The following is a 21,548-nucleotide window of genomic DNA, read 5'->3' on the forward strand; positions in this document are numbered from 1 at the left end:
TATGAAAGGCATCATCCAACCAAGTGTCTCTGCCACTGAACTGAAAGAGAAAGGCATCCCAGGCTGCCCTCTCCAAAGAATGAATTCCACCCTGTCTGCCTCCCTTTTTGTCTGAAGGCAACCCAACCATGTTAAAGTCGCCACCAATGATCGAAGAATCTGCAATAAGGGCCCAAGAGAGTAACTCCTTCCAAAAGGAGATCCGCTCCCCTCTGTTGTTGGGAGCATAAAGATTGAAAAGACCAATCTTACGCCCTCTAATCAAAATAATGATCCATTGAGCTCTAGAAGGGGAGATAATACCATGACCAGCAACCAAGGGGAGAATAGAAAGAAAGACCGAAATGCAAGTACCTCCCCTTGTGCCCATAGCAGGCGACCAGAAGGTATGTCCTAAAAGCAGTTTGCCAGACTTAGAGCAATCACTGACATCCAGCTTGTGTTCCTGGATAAAAAGGATATCAATAGCACCTCCAGTGACGCCTGGATGAAGCTGGTTCCGGATCAGCTGCCTACGGCGACGGTGTGGAACTCCGCCTAGGCCCTGTATGTTCCAGCTGACTATCCTCATCGACAGGAGGATGCTGGATGGAAAGGCTTACCCGACCTAGTAGAGGAGACCAGCTTCCCCTGGGCCGAAACACTCCTGCTGAGGGCAGGAAACTCAACAGGTGCAAGGATCCCCACACCTGCTGAAAGGGAGGCCCTGTCAGAAGGAATCCCAATGACCGAGACCCCTAAGGTGGAGGGCACAAACTCCTCATCAAACATGAAAGTCGTCGAATCTGCCAGTGCCGAAAAAGAATTCCTGATAAGCAAGTCCGGCCGAGGAGTGCGAGGAAGACCTGCACTCATGGAAGATGGAGAAGAAGGACCTGCCAGGCCTCTATCAACAGAATTGGAGCTGGGAGTTGAGGAGGTCTGTGGCTGGGGTGAAGAGGAATCAGGAGCCCTCATTTGTGCCTGCACTTTCTCGGTTGTCCTGACTGTGGCAGGAACATTCTGCGGGGAAGGAGTACCTGTAGTCCCCTCGTGGTCAGAAACCAAGGGGTCAGAGACCAAAGTGACTGGAACTGGTGGATCTAAAGGCCCCTCCTGATGTGGAGCTGTAGTGTCTGGGGCTGCAACAACATCCACCTCTGGAGTCTGGAAGGCGTCTGTCTGAATAGGATCAAAAGTCTCCTCCTGAGGTAAGGGAGCCGCTCTAATAGCTCTCCATCGTTGTACTGGGTGTGCTGCGGGCATTGGGCGCCCTGCTGCCCCTGGTGGTCCTAGGGTGCGCGAAGCAGGGCGCCCTGTTGCTCTTGGTGGTCCCGGAGTGCGTGGTACATGGTGTTGGGGAGGTGCAGTCGTGGTAGAACGTGAAGGAGCCGCACCAAAAGACTTCTTGGGTCTTTTTCTCTTCCTTGGGCAGTCTCTAGCAAAGTGCCCAAGGGTCCTGCAAATCCTGCACTGGTCCTGTCTACCTGAAATCTCCACTCTCTGTCGAAAGAGAGAGCCGTCTGGACGCTGAAGCATAATGTGGTCATCTGAGATGTTAGGGTCAGAGACAATGACCCTAACACGAGGCACCCCGTCTGCACTAACTGCCTCTGCCAAGGAAGAAGGCATGCCAGGAAGGGAGGGGATCTCCGTGACCACTACGAATGTGGCTCCGATAGTGGCAAGCAATCGATGGTAGACCTGAGGAAGACCAAGAAACCTAATGAACAGTGATGTGACCTGCCTGTCCTCCTCGACCGGATCGAAGCCCAAGGTGTAGGGCAAAGGAAAGATCCTCCTCGAACCCAAAGCCAGGGGATTAGCTTTGAGAACAAGGGCTGTGGACTCGTGGGAGTCGAAAACCACTTGGAAGAATCCACGTCCCAAAAGTCGAATATCCTTGAGGTGAGGGGCGAGGTCTCCTGGTAACGCCGCCAGCATCCAGTCTCTAGCCTGTGATCTGGAAGGGTGTGACCCAAAGATGCGGGCGAAAAGTGATGTGGAGCCCTCTAATTCCACATCTTTCTTGAGCTGCTGCAGCTTGTCTTCTGAAAAAATGACGGTTCTCGCGGCCGGTGGAGGTGGACGGAGATTGGCTGAATGGGGATCCATTCGCCAATCGATGTGAAAAGGCCGATTCCAACATTGAAAAAGCTCCGTCCGTGAAACTACTGCCCAGGACGCCCTGAACGCGGGCACAGGAAGAAGGAGAAAGAGAGGGTAGGAGAGAGGGGCAGGGAAGGGAAAGAGAGGGGCAGGAAGAAGGAGAAAGAGAGGGGAGACGGAGGTAGGCTGACGGGGAGGCGTGGGGAGCTGAGAAAGGGAGGAAGGGGGCGGGGAGGGAGAGGGAGGAGGTTTTTTTTTAAAAAAAAAACTCTTTTTTCTCTTTCTTTCTTTTTTTTTTTTCCCCCCCCTTCCGGGGGGGAGAGCAGCGGGAGGGGGGGAGAGTGGGGGAGGGAGGGGGGCGGGGGAGGAGAAGGGGGCGGGGGGGCTGGCGGGGGAGAGGGAGGGCGGAGGAGAAGGGGGCAGCGGGGAGGGGGAGAGCAGCGGGGGGGGAGAGGGAGGGGAGGGGGGGGGGCGGGGGAGGAGAAGGGGACGGGGGGGCTGGCGGTGGAGAGGGAGGGCGGAGAAGAAGGGGGCAGCGGGGAGGAGGGCAGCGGGGGAGGGGAGAGGAGAAAGGGGCAGCGGGGAGGGGGGCATCGGGGGGGGGGGCTGGCGAGGGAGAGGGATGACGGGGGAGGGGACGGGGGAGGAGAAGGGGGGCGGGGGGGCTGACGGGTGGGGGAGAGGTTGGGCGGGGAGGGAGAGGTAGGGGGTAGCGGGGGGGGGAGAGGGAGGGCGGAGAGGAGGAAGGGGAGAGGGAGGGTGAGGGAGGAGGGAGAGGGGGCTGGCGAGAGGGGAGGGAGAGGAGGAGCAGCGAGGGGGGGAGAGGGGGGGGCAGCGAGGGAGAGGGAGAGGAAGAGGGGGCTGGCTGAGAGAGAGAGAGGGAGAGGGAGAGGGAGAGGGGGCTGTCTGAGAGAGGGAGAGGGGAGGGCAGTAGCTCACGGGGAGGAGCAGTAAATCTTTTCTGGCTCTGGGCACTCCACCATTAGCCAAAGTCTGGGGACGCCATCCTTCGCTACAACCGCAGCTGTTGTGTCCGGTGGGGACTCAATCAACGTGCCAAAAGCTCGACTAATGGACAGAAGGATACCCCTATACTTTCTCGGGAGCCCTGGAAAGCAAAGCATCACTAGAAAGCGGGGGATGTGATGTGTCGTGTCCATATCCTCTAGGGCAAATCCATGGTACCACAAGAAAAGAGACACCAAGTGAGGGCCAAGGAAGATCAGGATCTGCTCCACAAGGGTTAGGGTGGTATTCGGAGAGCGCAACTGGAGGAGAAAGACACCCTTTCATAGATGGTGACCTCTTGAATGTGATCACCCAGTCACGCACCTATCACCTCGTAGGCGTGAGGCCCACGATATTGCCTATCACTGCTTTGTCCTACAATGATTGAACTGCATGCTGCCCTTGTGCGTATCTTCCGAGGAGAGAACCTTAATAACAGTGGCATTCGAGGGTGCAGCCATGAGAGCCCCTCTAGCCAGACAGGGGTCTGCTCCACAAGGGTCAGGGTGGTATCCGGAGAGCGCAGCTGGAGGAGAAAGAAAGACACCCTTCAGTAGATGGTGACCTCCTGAATGCGATCACCCTCCAGTGCCAAGCCTAGATCTAGTCACGCACTTGTCACCTCGTAGGCATGAGGCCCACGATCTTGCCTATCACTGCTTTGTCCTGCAATGATTGAACTGCATGTTGCCCCTATGCGTATCTTCCGAGGAGAGAAAATGACAATGGGATTCGAGGGTGCGGCCATGAGAGCCCCTTTGGCCAAAAAAGGGTCTGCTCCACAAGGGTCAGGGTGGTATCTAGAGAGCGCAGCTGAAGGAGAAAGACACCCTTCCATAGATGGTGACCTTCTGAATGTGATCACCCTCCAGTCCAAGTGTGGATCCAATCACGCACCTGTCGCCTCGTAGATATGAGGCCCCCAATCTTGCCTATCACTGCTTTGTCTTGCAATGATTGAACTGCATGTTGCCCTTGTGCATATCTTCCGAGGAGAGAAGGACCTTAACGAAAATGGGATTCGAGGGTGCGGCCATTAGATGCAGTCATACTAGAGGCATGGAGGGCAGCTTTGTAGACTTGGGCAGATGGCTGGGATAGTTTTCCAGGACAAGTGTTCCTCTGCGGGTCGTGATGATGCGACACAGAAGTGGTCACGTCAATTTCTTCAGAGACTTCTCCAGCCACCACTGGCAGAGGGAGACCCAAAGTTGAATGAGATCCTAGACTCACTACACTAGCAACTGATCAAGATAGTGGGCCATCACCCTTCCCAGCATCCCGGACCATGAGGTCCCCTAGTGGCGACTTTGGCTCTTGGTTGTGGGCTGACTTATACAAAGAGGAGACCCCTTTGATCCATGCATCTGAGAATTTGAAGTGTACAAGGGTGCCCTCCAAAAACCCCAATCTACTGTGTCTCGTAAGCCTTCTCGAAATCCAAGTAGAATGGCAAGGCGCTAGCCGCTCTACATAGTCCAATGTGAAGCCTCCCAAAAAGAGAAGATACTATAACAAAATGCTTCTGCTATGCACAAAGACCGTTTGCGTATCATGTATAAGATCTAGAAGAATGGACTACAAACACAAACTGATAGCTTTGGCCAAAATCTTATAAAAGGTTTCCAAAATAATGATGGGTCTCCATTGGGAGATGAAATTCTGGCAACCTCCCTTTGAAATAAGATGGATGAGACCCTCTGTAAGTGAATCAAGCATAGTCCTAGAGTCCCAAACACCGTGCAGGGCTGAGGTGACATGGTCCCTCATCATATCCCAACAAGCAATAAAAAAAGGTGTCAACCCATCCAGACCTCAACATCTGCCCTTGCGAAGGGCAAGAAGTGCAGTCCTGAATTCCTATGAAAGGTGCATCAAGCGAGACTCTCATATGTGATTCCAACAATATTAGAATACACTACCAAACACTGGGTCTGGCAGCATCTTTGGCAGGTGAGTCAGGATGTGCTAATAGAACGGAGACATAGAAATCTATAGCTATCCGCAAGATGGCATTAGGATCTATTTGCAAAACCCCATTTCAACCAATAAGCTGAGCAACATTTTCTCTATTATGACTCGGGCTAAGAGTAGAGAAAAAGTGTTTATTGAATCTCCCTCCCATTCGAATCCCAAAGGATTCTCGTGCATGAAAGGAATACTCAGCTCTTTGATCTAGCAAAACCTGTTGATGAGTCCTTGCTATAGCAAGGCACTCCTGAATCCAAGCATCTGTAGGCGTTTATGATCTTCCCTTTATAGGGCTGCCACTTCTCGACGAAGCCCATCTCCGATTTGAGAATCTCAAGTCTCCTGGTGCTAGCAACAGTATGATAAAAATCATTAACACTACATGTAAATGACACTCCACCTTGCAAATGAGATACCAAACCTTGTAAAATATCCTTTGTGAGACCCTCCTTTGCATACAAGGCATTTGAAATCCTGATATTGGCAGAGCGGCGCCTCGTATGAGGCTCAAAAATCATCAAAACTACCAGAAAGTGATCTGAGGTGGACACCCTGGCGCAATACATATTGATCCACCTCTATGCTCAATCATCAACATACAAATTGTCAATCCACGTATGGATGGGCATATGCAGTCTCTTGTTCGACCAACGGAATAGGAACGAATGAGGCAGAGTCTAAAACACATCATCTGTCTAGGTATCTTTGCCACTGAAATGAAAAAGAAAGGCATCCCAAGCTGTTCTCTCCAATGAGTGAATGCCACCCTCAGCTCCTCCCTTTTTATCTGAAAGCAACTCCACCACGTTGAAGCTCCCTCTAATAATCGAGGAGTCTACAATGGTGGCCCAAAAGAGAAGTGCCAGGACATGATCACCTCTGTTGTTGGGGGCATAGAGGTTAAGGAGACCAATCTTATGTCTCCCATTTCATAAAATGACCCACTGCGCTCTAAAAGATATAATGATACTATGTCCAACCACAAGGGGAAGAAAGGAATCTGAAACGAAAGTTCATGTTTCTCCCCGAGTGCCCAAAGCAAGAGACAAAAACGTATGATCTAAAAGCAGTTTACCAGAGTTTGAGCAATCTTTGGCATTCAGTTTGTGTTCCTTAATAAAAAGTATGTCAATGAATCTCCCAATAACACTTGGATGGAGCCGATTATGAATCTCCTCCTTATGGCGGTGATGAGGCACACCACCAAGCCCCGTATGTTCTAGCTAACTATCCTCATCGACTACAAGAGGAAGTAGGGTGGAAATCTTATCCAACCTAGTGGCGGAAACAACTCCCTCTTGAGTAGAGGATCTCCTGGAATAATGAAGATGATGGATATCCAAATAGAAGAAAGAGCCCCCACACCTGTGGAAGAAGACGCCCTATTAATATAAATACCAAGAGCTACATCTCCAAAGGTAAAGGGTACAAAATCCTTCCCTCCAAGGTCAGCCAGGGGAGAGAGAGGGTTTCTCCAGGTCAAGAATAGTGCCGGAGTGCCTAAAATCCCTGTCTGCAAAGATGAAAAAAAACTGAGCCATGGCCTTCCCTTGATCAGCAAAGGGACACTGGATGGCTAAAGTGGAAAGGGGCTGCTTGAATTGAATATCTAAAAGGCACGGGGTGAGGTCCTGAGGTAGAGCAGCAAGCACCCAAGCCCTAGCATGTGATTTGTAAGGGTGCGACCCATGGATTTGTGCAAAGAGAGTGGTTCTCGCGGCCGGTGGAAGCAGTGAGGATCACTTGAGAATGGTAATCCATTCAACAATCAAAAAAGTGGGAGGCCGACTCAAACACAAAAGAGATCTGTCCATTGTTTTCCAGAGGTTGGAAGGGAGGACAGAAGAAGGGGAGAAGACAATAGATAGAGCAAGAGACTTAAAAGGAGCCTAAGTGTAGGGGAGGGCTGAGAGGGGTTGAGGCAGAAGGGAAGAGGCTGAAAGGGGAAAATGGGGGGGCTGAGAGGGAAAGGGAGGGGCTGGTAGAGGGGGTTAAGCTGAGAGGGGGAGGGAGGGGTTGATCTAGAGGGAGAGGTAGGGGCAGAGGGTAGCTGTTAGATTTGGAGCTGTCCGAGGCTCAAATTTAAATCTGAAAGGCACAATCTTTAAACTTAGTAGCAGGATTTTGGCCTATTAAAATATTGTTTTCTCTTGCCTCGCATGATTCACTTCTCCCTTGAACTTTGCTCGTGGAGTCTAAAAAAATGTTGGAGCAGGTATCGCGTTCTTGGACTGAAAAGCAGCTATCACATTCTTGGAGCTGAAAATTCCAGTTTTCCTGACCTCTGAGCCTGAGCAGCAAAAAGGTGGAGCTGAGGCATGGTGCTTGCAGCTTACCCTGACCTTCTAGCTCGATCAAATACCAGGTAGAAATTAGGGGGGGAAATGGGACTTTAGAAGCAGCTTAGTGACACGTTATTCAGGCTCTGAAAACAGCAGGTATGGCATGATTTGGAGCGGTAGAGAATCATACTTAGATTTGGAGCAGCAGAGAAGCCAGCATATATAGCGGGATTGGAGCTGTAGGGAGTCGCGATTTGGAACAGCAAGATGTTGGGAGTTCCTGGTGAGCAGACACAAGTTGCAGCTGGAAGGTGAAGCAGGCTGAGGGAGAGAGGAAGGGAGGGAGGCGAGGGAGACTGATGGGCTGGGGATGAGAGGAGGGAGCTAGAGGAGCAGGAGGGGGAGAACGATGGGGAGCTTGGCTGCAGCCGCTCGCGCATTCCAGCATTGGTGAATCCTGATGAGCTTTTGTAGCTAAGGTTTTCATGCTCATTTGTAGTTTTGGCATTTCTTGAAGATGGCCTTGATTATTTCTTACAGGAATGCAAGCTGAAAGGTGAGTGGTTATCACTTACCAAAAATACTATTTTAAAATTGTGTAGATGGATGGAAAAGATGTAACAAACAGCACAGCAAATCCTATTACAAGACAAAAGGACAAGAATGATCATATCATTTGTGAGGGAATTTTGTAGTAAAATCTATGCATGCAAACAAGAATCATGTTGTTGTAACTTGATGACAATTCCAAATTTTCTAGTTTGGAAAGAGACTAATTGCAGAAGCCAATCTTATCTTCAGGACTAAAATTCACCTGTCTTTTAACTGTATTGATGTCTGTTCAATGCTTTGTGCCTGCATCTGCTCAAAGTCTTCAAGGCGTAAGCTCTTGTTGTAGTGGGTGCTGAGAAGGCTAAACTTTGATACTTTGTTGCATTCTGCCCTGAGTCTGACTGTTGATGAGATCACTTCAGCTCGTGTGAGGCAAGACCAAAAATGAAACTCACTGCACCTCTCTTCATAATAGTACTTGGGAATGCCAACGCAGCCAAACCTGTCAACCAATTCAGTTCAGTTAGATACGGATAGAAAACACAAATAATAATCAAAAATAAAAAAGGGAAATCGACCCTGTTCTCCTCGGTAGAGCAACAAAAGAGGTTACAAAAGGGAAGATTTGGTAGGTCTTTGATGACCACAGTTATTGACTCTACATGAGCTCATAATAGTAAACTCCTTGGCATATTCCATGAAGTGTGGGGGTTGAACTTAAGCATGGAGGAGAAAGAAGAGCATCCCACTGACAGCATATTGCTTGCTTTGTTTCTGCATGCCATTTAGGTCTAATCACTATATTGATCAATGCCGATGTGTGTCCTGTGATGCCCTTGCCTGTCTCATACGGATATGAGGCCGCCTTCATCAAATGCTTGCGCGCAAGACTAGCATGGAAGCTTTACAAAATGTAGCAATTATAGCAACAAAAATTAGAAGACAAATGAGTCACACACAATTGAAAGGAGATGCAGGGAAGCTAAAGACAAAATCACAAATCTAATGACTATTACAACTCTATCAGTACACCAGCTCTGTATAAACTATGAAACCTTGATGGAAACCATCCGCATGTTCATGCAAACCCACGCATAGACAATAGCTTTCTTGCTTGAAATCACATACAGCTGCTCAATAAGTGTCTTACATCAGACAAAATCATATTAAAATGTGAAAGGAACCAATATAAAACAGTATGCAATGCATTAGTAAGGGAGCATGAACACACTATGAAACCTTATGATGCAAGGGGACGTGGGCGAAATGCAAAACCAACATTGTGCCCTCTTCTTGGGCTTCCTTAGTGAGATGAACTCTATAGGGAATCTCTGATGAGACAAGCTCCTCAAGATGTGGGGAATCTGCAGCTGATGGATCATCTCCTTGGGGCATAACACGGGGTCTGCTCTGAAGAAGAGGGTCCAGGACCTCGAGGAAGATGAGTTGGAGAAGCAATATATGTCCTGACCAAGACTACGTCCTGTATACCGCAACCTGAGAAGGATCCAGAGTTTGGAAAGTGAAGGACTGCTTTGAGCCAAGACTTCGAAGAGGATATGCAGAAGAAGCATCAATGGTCTTATCCATGAATAGATCCAGTACGACGTTGGCTACAACCTAAGAAGGATCTGGATCAATACTATTCTCGACAGGGTCGAGAATGCCAAAAGGTACACTAGGGCTAGGGTCCGAGGTGGATGAGGGCCCCTCTTGGTAAATATGTGGTGGAGAAGTCACTCTCACTCTAATCGGAACCTAGCAGGGGCCAGCATCAGGTACGAGACGTGCAACTGGTGCCAAGCGAGGAGGCTATGCCGAAGGTACACTTTACTGGGTGCAAGAGGGAGTTGCACCGGAAACTTTCATCTTGCAAATCTGACACTAGTCTTGCCTGCCTGCTATCTCAACTATCATCAAAAGAGAGAGTCATCTGCCCGGGAGATCGAGCATGATGTAGTCATCAACCATGTTAGGGTCAGAGACAATGACCCTAACTCTAAGCACCCCATCCGATCTGATGTCCTCTTCCACCGTTGAAGAGGACAAAAGAGGGCTGGAGCAAAGGGAGCGCTTAAGACCCTTGCTGAGTACTATGCTGAAATAAAGAAATAAAGAGCTCAAAATCTAAAGCAAAATCAAGTACAAAACATACATATGCTATCTGAGGTAGGCTGAGAGATGGAACTGGAACTCAGAATCCGAAACCCAGCATTGTGGTGACTCATCTATGAGCAGTGAAAATGTCTCAGATCTGCGTCTGTTGGGCTGTCTCATTCTGTGGTGGCGGAGAGAGAGAGAGAGAGAGAGAGAGAGAGAGAGAGAGTGGGTAGGAGGGAGGCTGGGAACCTAAGGGAATTCTAGGGGGAAGGGATCGGAGGAGGGTAGGGAACCTAAGGGAGTTCTAACGAGAGAGAGCTAGAAGGAGAGGCTCAGTTACGGGCTGAGAGGGGAGAGGGAGGGGCTGAGGGGGTTGAGAGGGAGGGGCTGAAAGGGGAGGGTTAGGGGTTGATAGAGGAAAGGGCAGAACTGAAGCTGCACCAGTTTGAAGCAAAAAGTGGAGCCTTCTTGGAAAATCGTGATTTGAAGCAGCAGGTATGAAGCAGCTTCAAATTCAATTTTGGAACTGAAATCCGGAGCTGACAGAATTCGTTTTTTAATCTGTTGAAGGCGCTGATGTTGGAGCTGATAGATCTTGTTTTGGAAAGGTTGTAGGTGCTGTTCTTGGAGTAGATAAGTCGTTTTTGAAGCAGGAAATTACAGCTTTCCAAGCCTTTGAGCAGTCGTAGCTGGAGAAAGGCAGCAAGACCCCTGCAAAAACTGCCATGATTTTCTGCCACTAGTGAAGCTTGTAGGAGAAGCTAGGGGAGCAGGGAGAGATAATAGAGGGCTGAGGGGCTGAAAGGAGGAAGCTAGGGGGTCAGGAAGAAGAAGCTAGAGGCTGAGGAGAGGAAGCTAGGAACGATGGGGAGCTGCCATTCAAATTGCAAGATGCAAACTTTGAATATATATAGTAAACCTTACAAAGAAGCGTATTCCACAATCCAAGGAATTCCTATTTGCAAAAAAGAAACTTCTATGAAGTATTAAAGAAAACCGTTAGAGCAAGCTCCATACGGGAATACGGGATACACCATGCAATGCATCAAAAGCTCAAGAGCCAAAAAGAAAGGATTGGGGCTGATAGTGCCATCTCAATCCGGTAGCAACCTCCGAGAAAAAGGGAGAACCCCTCCAAACTCAAAGAAATACAATCCTCCAAGGAATTCCTATTGAGAAACAATACCATATAAATTGGCATTTATCAAGTCAACCAGCCCATTTTAAATCACATTGGCCTTGGAAAAAGGTCACCACTTCTAGTGTGGTAGATCCGAACTGAATCATACCTAGGATATACCTATAGCACTCTCTTGGATTCCTTCCATTGATGACTTTAAGATTGCACCTGGATGGGATGATCATATCGAGAGCATGTGAAGTGTTTGGCCTTATGGTGAGACGATAGATCAATTTGACCACAAACTGCCTAGAGAGTGTTGCATCACAGGTCTATACAACCTTGACAATGATGGGTGTTGAGTCTGGTTTCAAGTGGAAATGCTGCTTGTATGGAATCAATTTGAATGCCCTGAAAATTGTTTTAGGATATTTTGAGCAAGGCATAAAGATGTCTTCTTTATCTTGCCAATACTCAAATCATACACAATAGTGAACTAGTTCCAAATCTATCGTATCAAATACTTGTCTTGAATTCAACTTCATTGCTGTGCATTGTTGCCCAAAATAATTATGTCATCCATGTGAAAGGGACGTTTTTAAGCCATTGGACTAGAGACATGCATTAATTTTGATGTTATTGCTATAAAAGAGAGAAAGGAAGAATGCTAATATAGATTTTTTTGATAGAGATCAAGAATGCATGCCAAATAATTCCACAACTTTCAACGAACATGAGATCAAAAGATAAATTGGTGACATGGCACACAAAACCCTAAAAGAAAGGATAGCTAAACTAGTATTAGATTTTTTTATAGAGATCAAGAATACATGCCAAATTCTAAAACTTTAAATGAACCTGAGATCAAAAGATAAGCTAGTGACATGGCACACAAAACCCTAAAACAAAGGTTAGCTAAACAAGTAGCTAGGGTGGTAGCCTAGAGTTAATAACGATAATAAGATGGTTGCACATGTCGATACAAAAACCATGCTGCACATGTTCATCCTCCATAGGGCATAAGATGTAGCAACCTAGGGAGTATAATGAAGGTAGGCAGCCTAAAGGGCAACTACATGGCCGAAGCCTGGTACGCAATTGTCTTCAAAGCCATTTGAGCCATTGTGAATGCAATGACATCTATTCAGTACGCTTCTTCGTCACCCCAAATGACCATGGACTGGCTCCAAAAATAGTGTCATATAACTTGCCTTGACTCTCCTAATTGAAGAATCTATACACGCACAACACGAATTGACATTAACCAAAAGCAAAGGCGATAATGCGTGAAAGTAAAGAGCGCATCATGGCAGCCCAAGGTTGATCACCTTGCAGAAATCTCAGCATCATTTTGCCCTTATGAGCAAGGATATGTAGATGAATGTTGAGAATATTTAAACCCCCATGCATCTTTGGTGGCGAGCAGAGACATTGCATTGAAAGCACTCTTTTCGGCCATGTTTGGAACGCCAAAAAGTTTCCATAATGGCTGACATAAAGCATGTAAGGTCTACCTTGCCAAACATGATCAAAGGCAGGTAAAGCTAAATGTATGCTACCAAAATGGATTGGACTATTCTTAGGCGAACGTGTAACGGCCAAGTTGCCAGTTTCTAGTATTCCAATTTTTTCTTCGATTTTGCAGGCACCCACTCAGTTTCTTCATGATGAGTAACCGTCCAGTCCAAATGATAACCAAGATGATGAACTAACTGAGTAGGCGGAACAATTTCCCCTGGCCATAAAAGACTATGCCAATCTTTAGAATGCAATGGCAAGAGATTAGATTTTTGAAAATTAACATGTAAGCTAGCAGCCATGCCATATAATGATAGAGCATGCATAAGGTAAGAAAGATCTCTCTTAGTATACTTTGGAGTAAAAAAAGAACCATCAGCATATGCATGAGCAACTATAGTGCCACTTTCAAAAATTTCCAATCCATGCAATATGTTTATAGTCACAAGCTGGTCCATGTATTGAAGCATTGGATGCGTGGCTATCGCATACACTCTACCTGTGACTCTCTCATACAAGGCCATGATCGCCCATTGAATCTCCCCACTGAATCCCAAGTCACAAAGTCGCTGGAAGAGTCTAAAACGCGGCACTGTCAAATGCCTTTTTGAAGTCCACGAAGCAACAATAGAGCCGCGGCTTACGTGACTTCGCCTCCTCAATCAAAGCCTTGAGTGTGAAGATATGATCTAGAGTTGAGTGCTCTGCACGAAATCCTGCCTGCCCTCTAGCTCTCATACCTGTCGCCTCGGCATGGTCATTTATATGTCCTTCTAGAATGGTCGCATAAATCTTGGCCATGACATGGCCAATCATAATGGTCCTGTAGTTCGACGCCTCCAAAGGATCCCCCGACTTGTGTATGGGTACTATAGTATTTTCTAGCCAACTAGGTGGAAGACCTGTACAAATGGACTCGTTAAAAAGACGGGAGAGGACTGTAGCTAAGGCATCAATCCCATGGATTACATACTCCGCTTGCAATCCATCATGGTCCTTAGCTCTCCCAGTCTTCAAACGATGAACTGCTGCTCGGACACTACTGGATGAGAATAAGGCAGAGGAGGTGGGTCTAGGCACATGGGATAAGTCGATCTGTGGCTGGTCTGGAATATCATATAAAGTGGAAGTATAGGCAAGCCAAACATGCGGGTCTGTAAGAGGAGTTTGAGATTTCAAGCGAAGGAATTTCTTCCAGAATTCCTTGGAATCACAGCTGAAAAGTAAACTTCTCAGCTCCTCCTCATTCCGGGCTAGAAATTGGTGCTTTTTGCGTCACACCAAACGCTTGTAACTCTTCTTGGTCTCAATGAGGAGGGGAGACTTGTCCTGTGTCTCAAGGCGAAGCTTCCTGCGGAGTTCTTTACACTCCTCATCATACCATCCATTACAAGGCACAAGATCGACTGGTGGAGGACCGGATGTGTGGCAAGTGACGGGGAAGGACTTGTGGGCTGCCGAGATGATGGAGGTATGTACAAGGTCCCACCGATCCTGTGTGGAGGGTAGGGCATCGAGAAGGTGCGGACGGAGAAGACTACTCAGGTGCTGGCTATAAATATCATCGAACTAGTGGTCAAAATGAACCTCATAGTATGGCTGACGCTCATGATGTCTAGAAGGGGGGCATGAGGAATCTGGGTAAGAATAAAGTGCAGACGTGCATGATCGGATGAAGGCATAAGAGGGTCGACTGTGAGGTTATGTACAAAAGGGATTAAAGTCGGGGGACCCAAGACGTAATCAATGACGCTCGTACCACCACCCGCGAAGGGAAAACATGTGGCTGTGGATGAATGCGGCCACTGTCGAAGTCCATTATAAATGACCATGCCATGCGATGAGAGAAGCTCCAATAGGCGATGTCCCTGATCTGTCACCTCTACCCCTCTATCTGAAGACAAGCGTGGAAAACTCTCATCTGGGGCAGCTGAAACTAAGACTGGATCCTCAGCAAAGTCCAAAATCTCTGCCTGTCTGTCTGATGTCCTCGCGTTGAAGTCTCCTAAAAGGATGACCTCTCCGCGGCGTGAGTACTCCAATACATCGGCTGACAAATCCTCAAAAGGTGACTGTCCTGGTCCATCTGAGGCATAACGAGACTGTCTCGGGGGAAAGTAGCATACTGCAATAAACAAGTCTCTCAGGGGGGGTCTCCTGATCCGTACCCAAAGATATCTGGTCCGATGGTCTCTCCTCACGACTGTGATCACGACTGTGAGTATCGATCTGAGATGCTCTCTATAAAGAACTGCCACACCGCCAGATCCTCTGACTCCTCCTGATCGTCTAGTGTGCTGTCGAAAGACAGACTCCCAGGCATACCCTGTCACCTGCGGCAAGCCTCTCTCTGGGCTCTCATGGGTCTCTGTAAAGAAAACGATGTCTAGATCAAAAAAGGCCTCTCGTAAGTTGCCAGGCTGAGCTGTGAGGGAACCATTACAGTTCCAAACTGCGAAACTCAAGCTATCTGGTAGGCTACGTGTCCCATAGGCCTCGTGTCGTCAACTGTGGGCTCCAGCCGGTCTAGATCGCATAGCTCCTATCAAAAGTCTGCCCTCTAAGAGAGAGAGAGAGAGAGCAAAAGAAAGAAAGTTTATTAAAAGTCTTCGGAAGACCAAAGGGATCTGATACAACGATCTTAGAGGTGGAGCCACTAAGCAGGCATCAACACCCATGATGAGTACAAAACGAAGAAACATTCATGATGAGAAAGAAAGAAAGTTTATTATAGTACCCGGAAGACCGACGAGTCTATCAAACTAGTAGAAAACCTATTACAACAAGTAGAAATACCAAACGAGCATCATCTGCCATGTTGAATGCTAAGTTCTAAGTAGTACATAGTCATATCATCAGTAAAATAGCATCATCATCATCACAACAATCCTCATCATCATGTCGATCAATCCACGTCACAAGGCCATGCCGGCTCTGGCCAATACAATGCCGCCTCATAGGTTGTAAATTTCAAGGGGAGTGAGCATTGTCTGTCCGATCTCCTCGTAGTGGCTCTGCTCCTAACCAAGGCTACTGTAACACCAGTGGGTTGTGACCCAGGTCTGAACAAGGATGGGAGGTCACACAATGTAATCTGCGTGTTTGTCCATTGTCGAGTATGGCGTGCCTCGAGCTCTGAGTCGCTACTGCATCTATAGTCGATGACTGTGTGGTCCGTACGATCCACACACCCCCCCCTGCTGAGGGGGAAACTACGTCCTGGAAGATATGCTCCCCAAGTGTGGAGGGTACAAACTCATCCTCTGCCTCAAACTCAGCCAAGTCTGCCAGAACTGAAAATGAATTCTTGCAAAGTACCTCTAGCACTGGAGTGCGAAGGAGCCCTACGGAAGGAGGAGAGGAACCAATAACCCCCTTACCTCTGTTAGGTGTAGGCAGACACATCTGCTTGATCTCAGCCACAACTCTGTCACTCTCCTCAAGTAAAGCACGGGCCTCTACAGGAAGGTTCTCCCTAGATGAGCGCTCTTGCATCTGAGCAGGGTCATCTGAGCAGGGTCAGGAGCAGCCTCATCTGCACATGGAACCAGGACAGGGATGTCTCTTGCCTGAAGAGACGTGTCCGTGGTTCCGTCAGTGGTAGCTTGAGGTACTGGCTCACCAACTCTAACAGGCACCCAACGGGCGACGACCAGAGCAGGAAGTGCTGATTGTCCTGTACGCGCTGTAGAAGTACCAAGACGAGAGGCTGAAGGTCTTGGCTGTGAAGTCGAAGGTCTAGCAGTGCGTGAGGCAGTAGGAACTAGTCGTGAAGAAGGTCCAGGTCAGGTGAAGCTATGAGGCGCACCCGTGGATCTTTTTCGTCTTTTCTTTTTCCTTGGGTAATCTTTGGCAAAGTACCCAAGGGTCCTGCAAATCCTACACTGATCCTGTCTCCCTGCAATCTCACTCTCTGTCTGAAGAAGGAGCCATCTAGACGCTGAAGCATAATGTGGTCATCCGAGATGTTAGGGTCAGAGACAATGACCCTAACAGCGGTACCCCATCGGACCTGATTGCCTCTACTGCTGAAGTAGGCATCTCAGGGAGAGGGGGGATCTCAGTAACCACTCCAAAGGCGGCTCCAATGGAATATAGTAGTCGATGGTACACCTGAGGAAGGCCTGAAAATCTGATGAAAAGTGACGTGGTCCGACTGTCTTCCTCGACAGGATCAAACCCCAAAGAAAAAGGGGTCAAAAAAATCCTCCTGGAGCTCAGTTCTAACGGGCTAGCCTGCAGCATTGTAGGAGTCAAAAACAATTTGGCAAAAACCTCGCCTAAGTAGATGAACATCTGTAAGGTGCCCTGTGAGGTCTCTAGGTAGAGTGGCGAGCATCTAGTCCCTGGCCTGTAACCTGGAAGGGTAGGACCCATGGATGTGAGCAAAGAGTGATGTCGAGCTCTCCTGATCAGTATCTTTTTTGAGCTGCTGCAACTCGTGTTTTGAAAAAAAAACTATTTCCGCGGCCAATGGGAGTGGATGGAGATTGGATGAAGGTAGAGCCATCGCCAATCAAGGTGGGTGAGGCCGACTCGAACATGAACAAGGTTCCTTCTGCACTAAGATGCCCGGGGAGAGAAGGAGGAGGAAGGTGATCTGAGGAAGAGGAGGGACTGAGGAGGAAAGGGAGGAGGGGGAGGATGAGGAGGGAGGAGCAGGAGGAGGAGGAGTAGAGGGGGAGGGAGGAGGGGCAGGGAGCAAGAAGAAGGGGTAGAGGAGGGGGGTAGAGGAGAGGGCTGAGGCGGGGGGTAGGGAGCGAGGGAGAGGAGATGGGGGTAGAGGAGAGGGCTGAGGCGGGGGAGAGGACAGGGCTGAGGCGGGGGAGAAGAGAGGGGAGTAGAGGAGAGGGCTGAGGCGGGGGAGAGGAGGGGGGTAGAGGAGAGGGCTGAGGCGGAGGGTAGGGAGCAGGGGAGAGGAGGGGGCTGAGGTGGGGGAGAGGAGGGGGCAGAGGAGGGGGAGCGGGCTGAGAGGGCGGGGAAGGGGGGCAGGCTGAGAGGGGAGGGGGTGGGCTGAGAGGGCGCAGCAAGGGGGTCGGGGAGGAGCAGCAGCTCAAGACCGTTTGCGGTTGGCAAATTTGAACATCTTTGCTCTTCATTTGTCTCTCAGGTAAAGCGAGATTGGAAGGAATCGGCCTTCTTTGAAGGTAGAAGGGGAAGTGTAGGTGCTTCTTCAAATCTCGGACACAGATTGCTGGAAGGTGATGGACGAGGTGTACTGAAGCCAGAAGAGTACCTTCTTAAGAGCTCATCGAGAGTTCATGGTCCAGGTTATCTAGAGATATTCATTTGTTACGGACCTTACCAAAGGAAGGATGGGTTGGAACAGACCCTCAGAGCATGGTGCCTGGAAGACTCAAGGTTGTTCACTCATTGGGGACAACTGGAAGATCGAGGTGGCTAGATTGCTCGAGTTCAAAGGCGGGAATGTGACTGAAGGTGGTGGTGAAAGGAGGTGCTACCAGAGATGGACCAATGTACCGGGATGGTGTGTGTAAGCGGAACCAGACCCGGAGGAGCAGGAGCCACTAGATGAAAAGCTAGGAAAAGATTTCGACATCAAAGTGTTCCAGAGGACTACGACCAGGGAGTTACTGGAGCATCGTCCTCATTGACGTGTTGACATTCGGCCGAGATGTGTCAGTGAGAGGGGGTGTTGGAAAGGTCACCTCCCCATCTGTAAGCCCCCATATGAGGAGAGCATGGGGGGGGGAACCTGGTGTCTGAGAGATTGACACATGGGCAGAGTATTGACTGCCATGTGGGCAAGAATCAAAGAGAGAAACAAGAACAGTACGGAGCTGTTATAGGCAGATCAGAGGGCCAAAATGGTAAGGACGCATGGCACATCTGTACGGATTACAGGCGCCTGCTGTACGGCTGGTTTTAGGGACATGTATGGACCTTGGCAGGTGCCCTAGAGCTGGAACAAGCCTGGAGCAGAGGTGAGATAGTCTGGGACAGATTGCGATGGATCTAGTACATGGAGACGCACTGTCTGCAGCAGGTTTGGAGGGGGCTGGACCCTGAAGGGCATCTGCCCTTGAAGTGAGGGCCAAAGCCCTATTATTGTGGGCCAGGGGCCCTTGTTATGAGAGCCCTTTAAGGGCGGTTTTGCAGCAAACTGGTCGGCCTGTTTGGGTCGGCCAGAATGATGCTGCTGGTCGGTTTTTTGGAGCAGGCCTTGGGCCTATATAAAGAGGCCATTGGGCCTCATTCATTGATCCAACAGAGCAGCAGTTCAGGGAGTAGAAGGAGCAGCAGATCAGCACATGTGGGCCTCTATCTAGAAGGAGACAAGTGGGCTGTAGAGCTGCAGACCTAGCTCAAGGTGCTGCCCACGTAGGCTGGTGCAAAGACAGCAAGGTGTTTGGATCTGGACGGAAAGTCTATAGAAGCTCGAGGTGGAGCATACGGGCTCGAGTCTAGAGATAGCCGGCAGATAGGAGAAGGACCTTGTGGTAAGATCAGAGGACCACACCATTGGTGGGACTCTGGATCTATCTCTTTTGTATTGTGTCCATAGCTTTGGACGGAAATATATTATTTTGGTGGTTTCTCTATTTGGCTGGTGTATTGTCTATTGACGAGTCTGCACACCTATGCTATGCACATAAGTTTAAGAAGTTTGTGATTCCACACCACACGCACACTGTGTGAGTTCCTGGGCTATTCTATCAGTCTTCCGCTGCGCGTACCCTCTGTTGGTCGATTTCTAACAAACCTCCAGTGAAGGGACATCCACATGCCCAAAGTGTTGAGCAAAGTGAGTGACACAAAAGCAACAGCAAGTTGTGATTGAGAGGAAGTCAAACAATCATCAGGCATAAGTACTCAACAAAGACTTGTAGATTGCCTCTTGCAAAGCAAGCTTTTTGAAAAACTATTTTGAGGAACAACCTTTATCCCAAAAAACCCTTTGTCTTGCTCTTGTCTCCCATTTAGAAAGTTTCCTATGATCAGTAAATTGTAGACAATGTTTTGCCTGGCATAACAACATGCTTTCATCCAAAGACAAAGGCCAAAAATGACTAAGCTCAGTTAATGTTTGGCAAGTGTTTTTGGCCTAAGCAATAGTGTCCCTCAATGTCTTAATGTAGTTCTTGCCATAATCACGAGTAACGACTTGCATTCTAGCAACAAAAGCATCCCATGTATAATCAATGTCAATATGACTCCAATTGAAAGAGGTTTAATGGCATCACAAACCATTGCCTTGTAAGCATCATGCTCCTTATGTGTTCCATGGAGGGAGTTGATTGTTTTTGTTGAAGATCAATACAAACTAGGCCTTCCATAAGTCAATCACGATAAGTCCATGTTTACCGCAATATGTCCATGTCTACCTTTCATGCGGACGTTTAGAAGTTTGAAAAGAAAATGTTCTTAAACATTAATTATGGGATCCTGACATGGAAATCTATTGCTTGCATGAGTCAAGATTGGATGAAACCCACGACGAGATCTTGATTCAAGAACAATTATTGGCACACAGTGGTAAAGTTTCCTCGTCGCTATTTGAATGTGATGTGAATGGAGGAGGGTGAACTGGCAGATTCACCTCAGTTGATGTAACTCTACTTTTTAATTTGAGCCACTTCGGTCGGGGCTCATTCAGGCTCAGCAGAGCATGTGTGTGGAGAATTGCCTGATGCTCAAGATACTTCAAACCGCTCCTGATATCTACAAGTCGCTTGGTGACACTAGTGGTCTCATCTAAGGTACTGCTTGCTGATGGTATATCGGTCATGAGACTTCTGGATCGGTGTACTTGTCACTGTAAGTTTATGTTCATATATATATATATATATATATGCAATATGGCTGATTATCTCGAGCTCTACCGAGCCATATGTTGTATATATTTATTGATTTTTCTGTTTCAATTAATATCTAAACAAGTACCTATAATCTTGGCAGAGTCTACCACTCAATATTTTGATTTTAAAAATTTTTGTGCTTGATGCTTTTGAACCAGCCAACGAGGACGTTTGCTGCGTTTCGAGAGGGGGGTCTATCATGGGGACGTGAATTTCTAAGCTTTAGGAATTTACGATGACTGCCCTAGCCTCCAACTGATTAAAATAGTTCAAAGCACACTTCAATGCAATTAATTCTGTGGGCCAAGGCAAGGAACTGAAGGTTAGAGAGGGGTGAAAACCCCTTAGCTAAACATAGCTCTAGCAGCCACATTTGGCAAGTTGGCTTGTGGGACAAGGCAAAAAGTCGAAATTTGCTTTGAGGCTTGTTTCTGGACCACAAAAGAACAGGGAGAGGCAAGTCACAGGCTGGGAAAGTGCTCCAGGGCTATCCTATCACATCACCTTGCTGGATTTTAACTAGCAGGGCAATCTGTGGGCTGTCGGTCGGCTGCCAGAAGCTAAAAACAAATTCGTTTTTGTGCAAGGAGCCTCCAGAGCAGTTCGTTTTTGCTGCATGCCTGCTGTTCATGCATTTCCAAAGCCCCAAATCTGATTCACACTTCGTCTAGGAGCCTTCCAGGCTAGGCGTGCCTATCAAAATCCCAAGTAATTTGGAGCTTTCACGCAACTATATTTGCTTTCAAGCGGGAGGATTTGCTGAGTCACACCTGTCGGAGGTTTTCCAGCTGTCAGACCTGATTTCACTGTTTAGTATCCATTCCGAGGTCACCAAAAAGATCATTTGAAATTCGCACCTATTTGAGCTGTCTTGGGCCTCCAAAACTGGAGTTGTAAGCTTCTAAATTGGTACCAAATCCATTTCACCTTTCAAGACTGGACTGCCAGGGGCCAGAAAGGTGTCAGGAGGAAATCATTTTTTGATGTTGTTTTCACCTTTCCAGGGCTATTGCTGCTGATTTCCCTTGCCAGACGCCTTGGGGATTGCTCCAGAATAATTCGGCTTTTTGCATGCTGCTGCTCTAGGGT

At 48.2% G+C, this 21,548-nt stretch overlaps 1 protein-coding gene across 1 annotated transcript in view; it reads right to left on the reverse strand.

Annotated features, from left to right (window-relative positions):
* LOC147901134 (uncharacterized) overlaps positions 1-21,548 on the reverse strand; it is a 467,121-nt gene that overhangs the window by 441,950 nt on the left and 3,623 nt on the right. The window contains exon 6 of the mRNA XM_087376081.1: positions 8,164-8,403. Coding sequence (XP_087232207.1) covers positions 8,164-8,403 — 240 coding nt within the window. The remainder of the gene's footprint in view (positions 1-8,163; positions 8,404-21,548) is intronic.

The sequence above is a fragment of the Dipteris shenzhenensis genome, chromosome 6 (genome assembly GCF_047967505.1).
Source record: "Dipteris shenzhenensis isolate YYH24624 ecotype China chromosome 6, Dip_SZ_1.0, whole genome shotgun sequence".
In the NCBI taxonomy this organism is placed as follows: Eukaryota; Viridiplantae; Streptophyta; class Polypodiopsida; order Gleicheniales; family Dipteridaceae; genus Dipteris; species Dipteris shenzhenensis.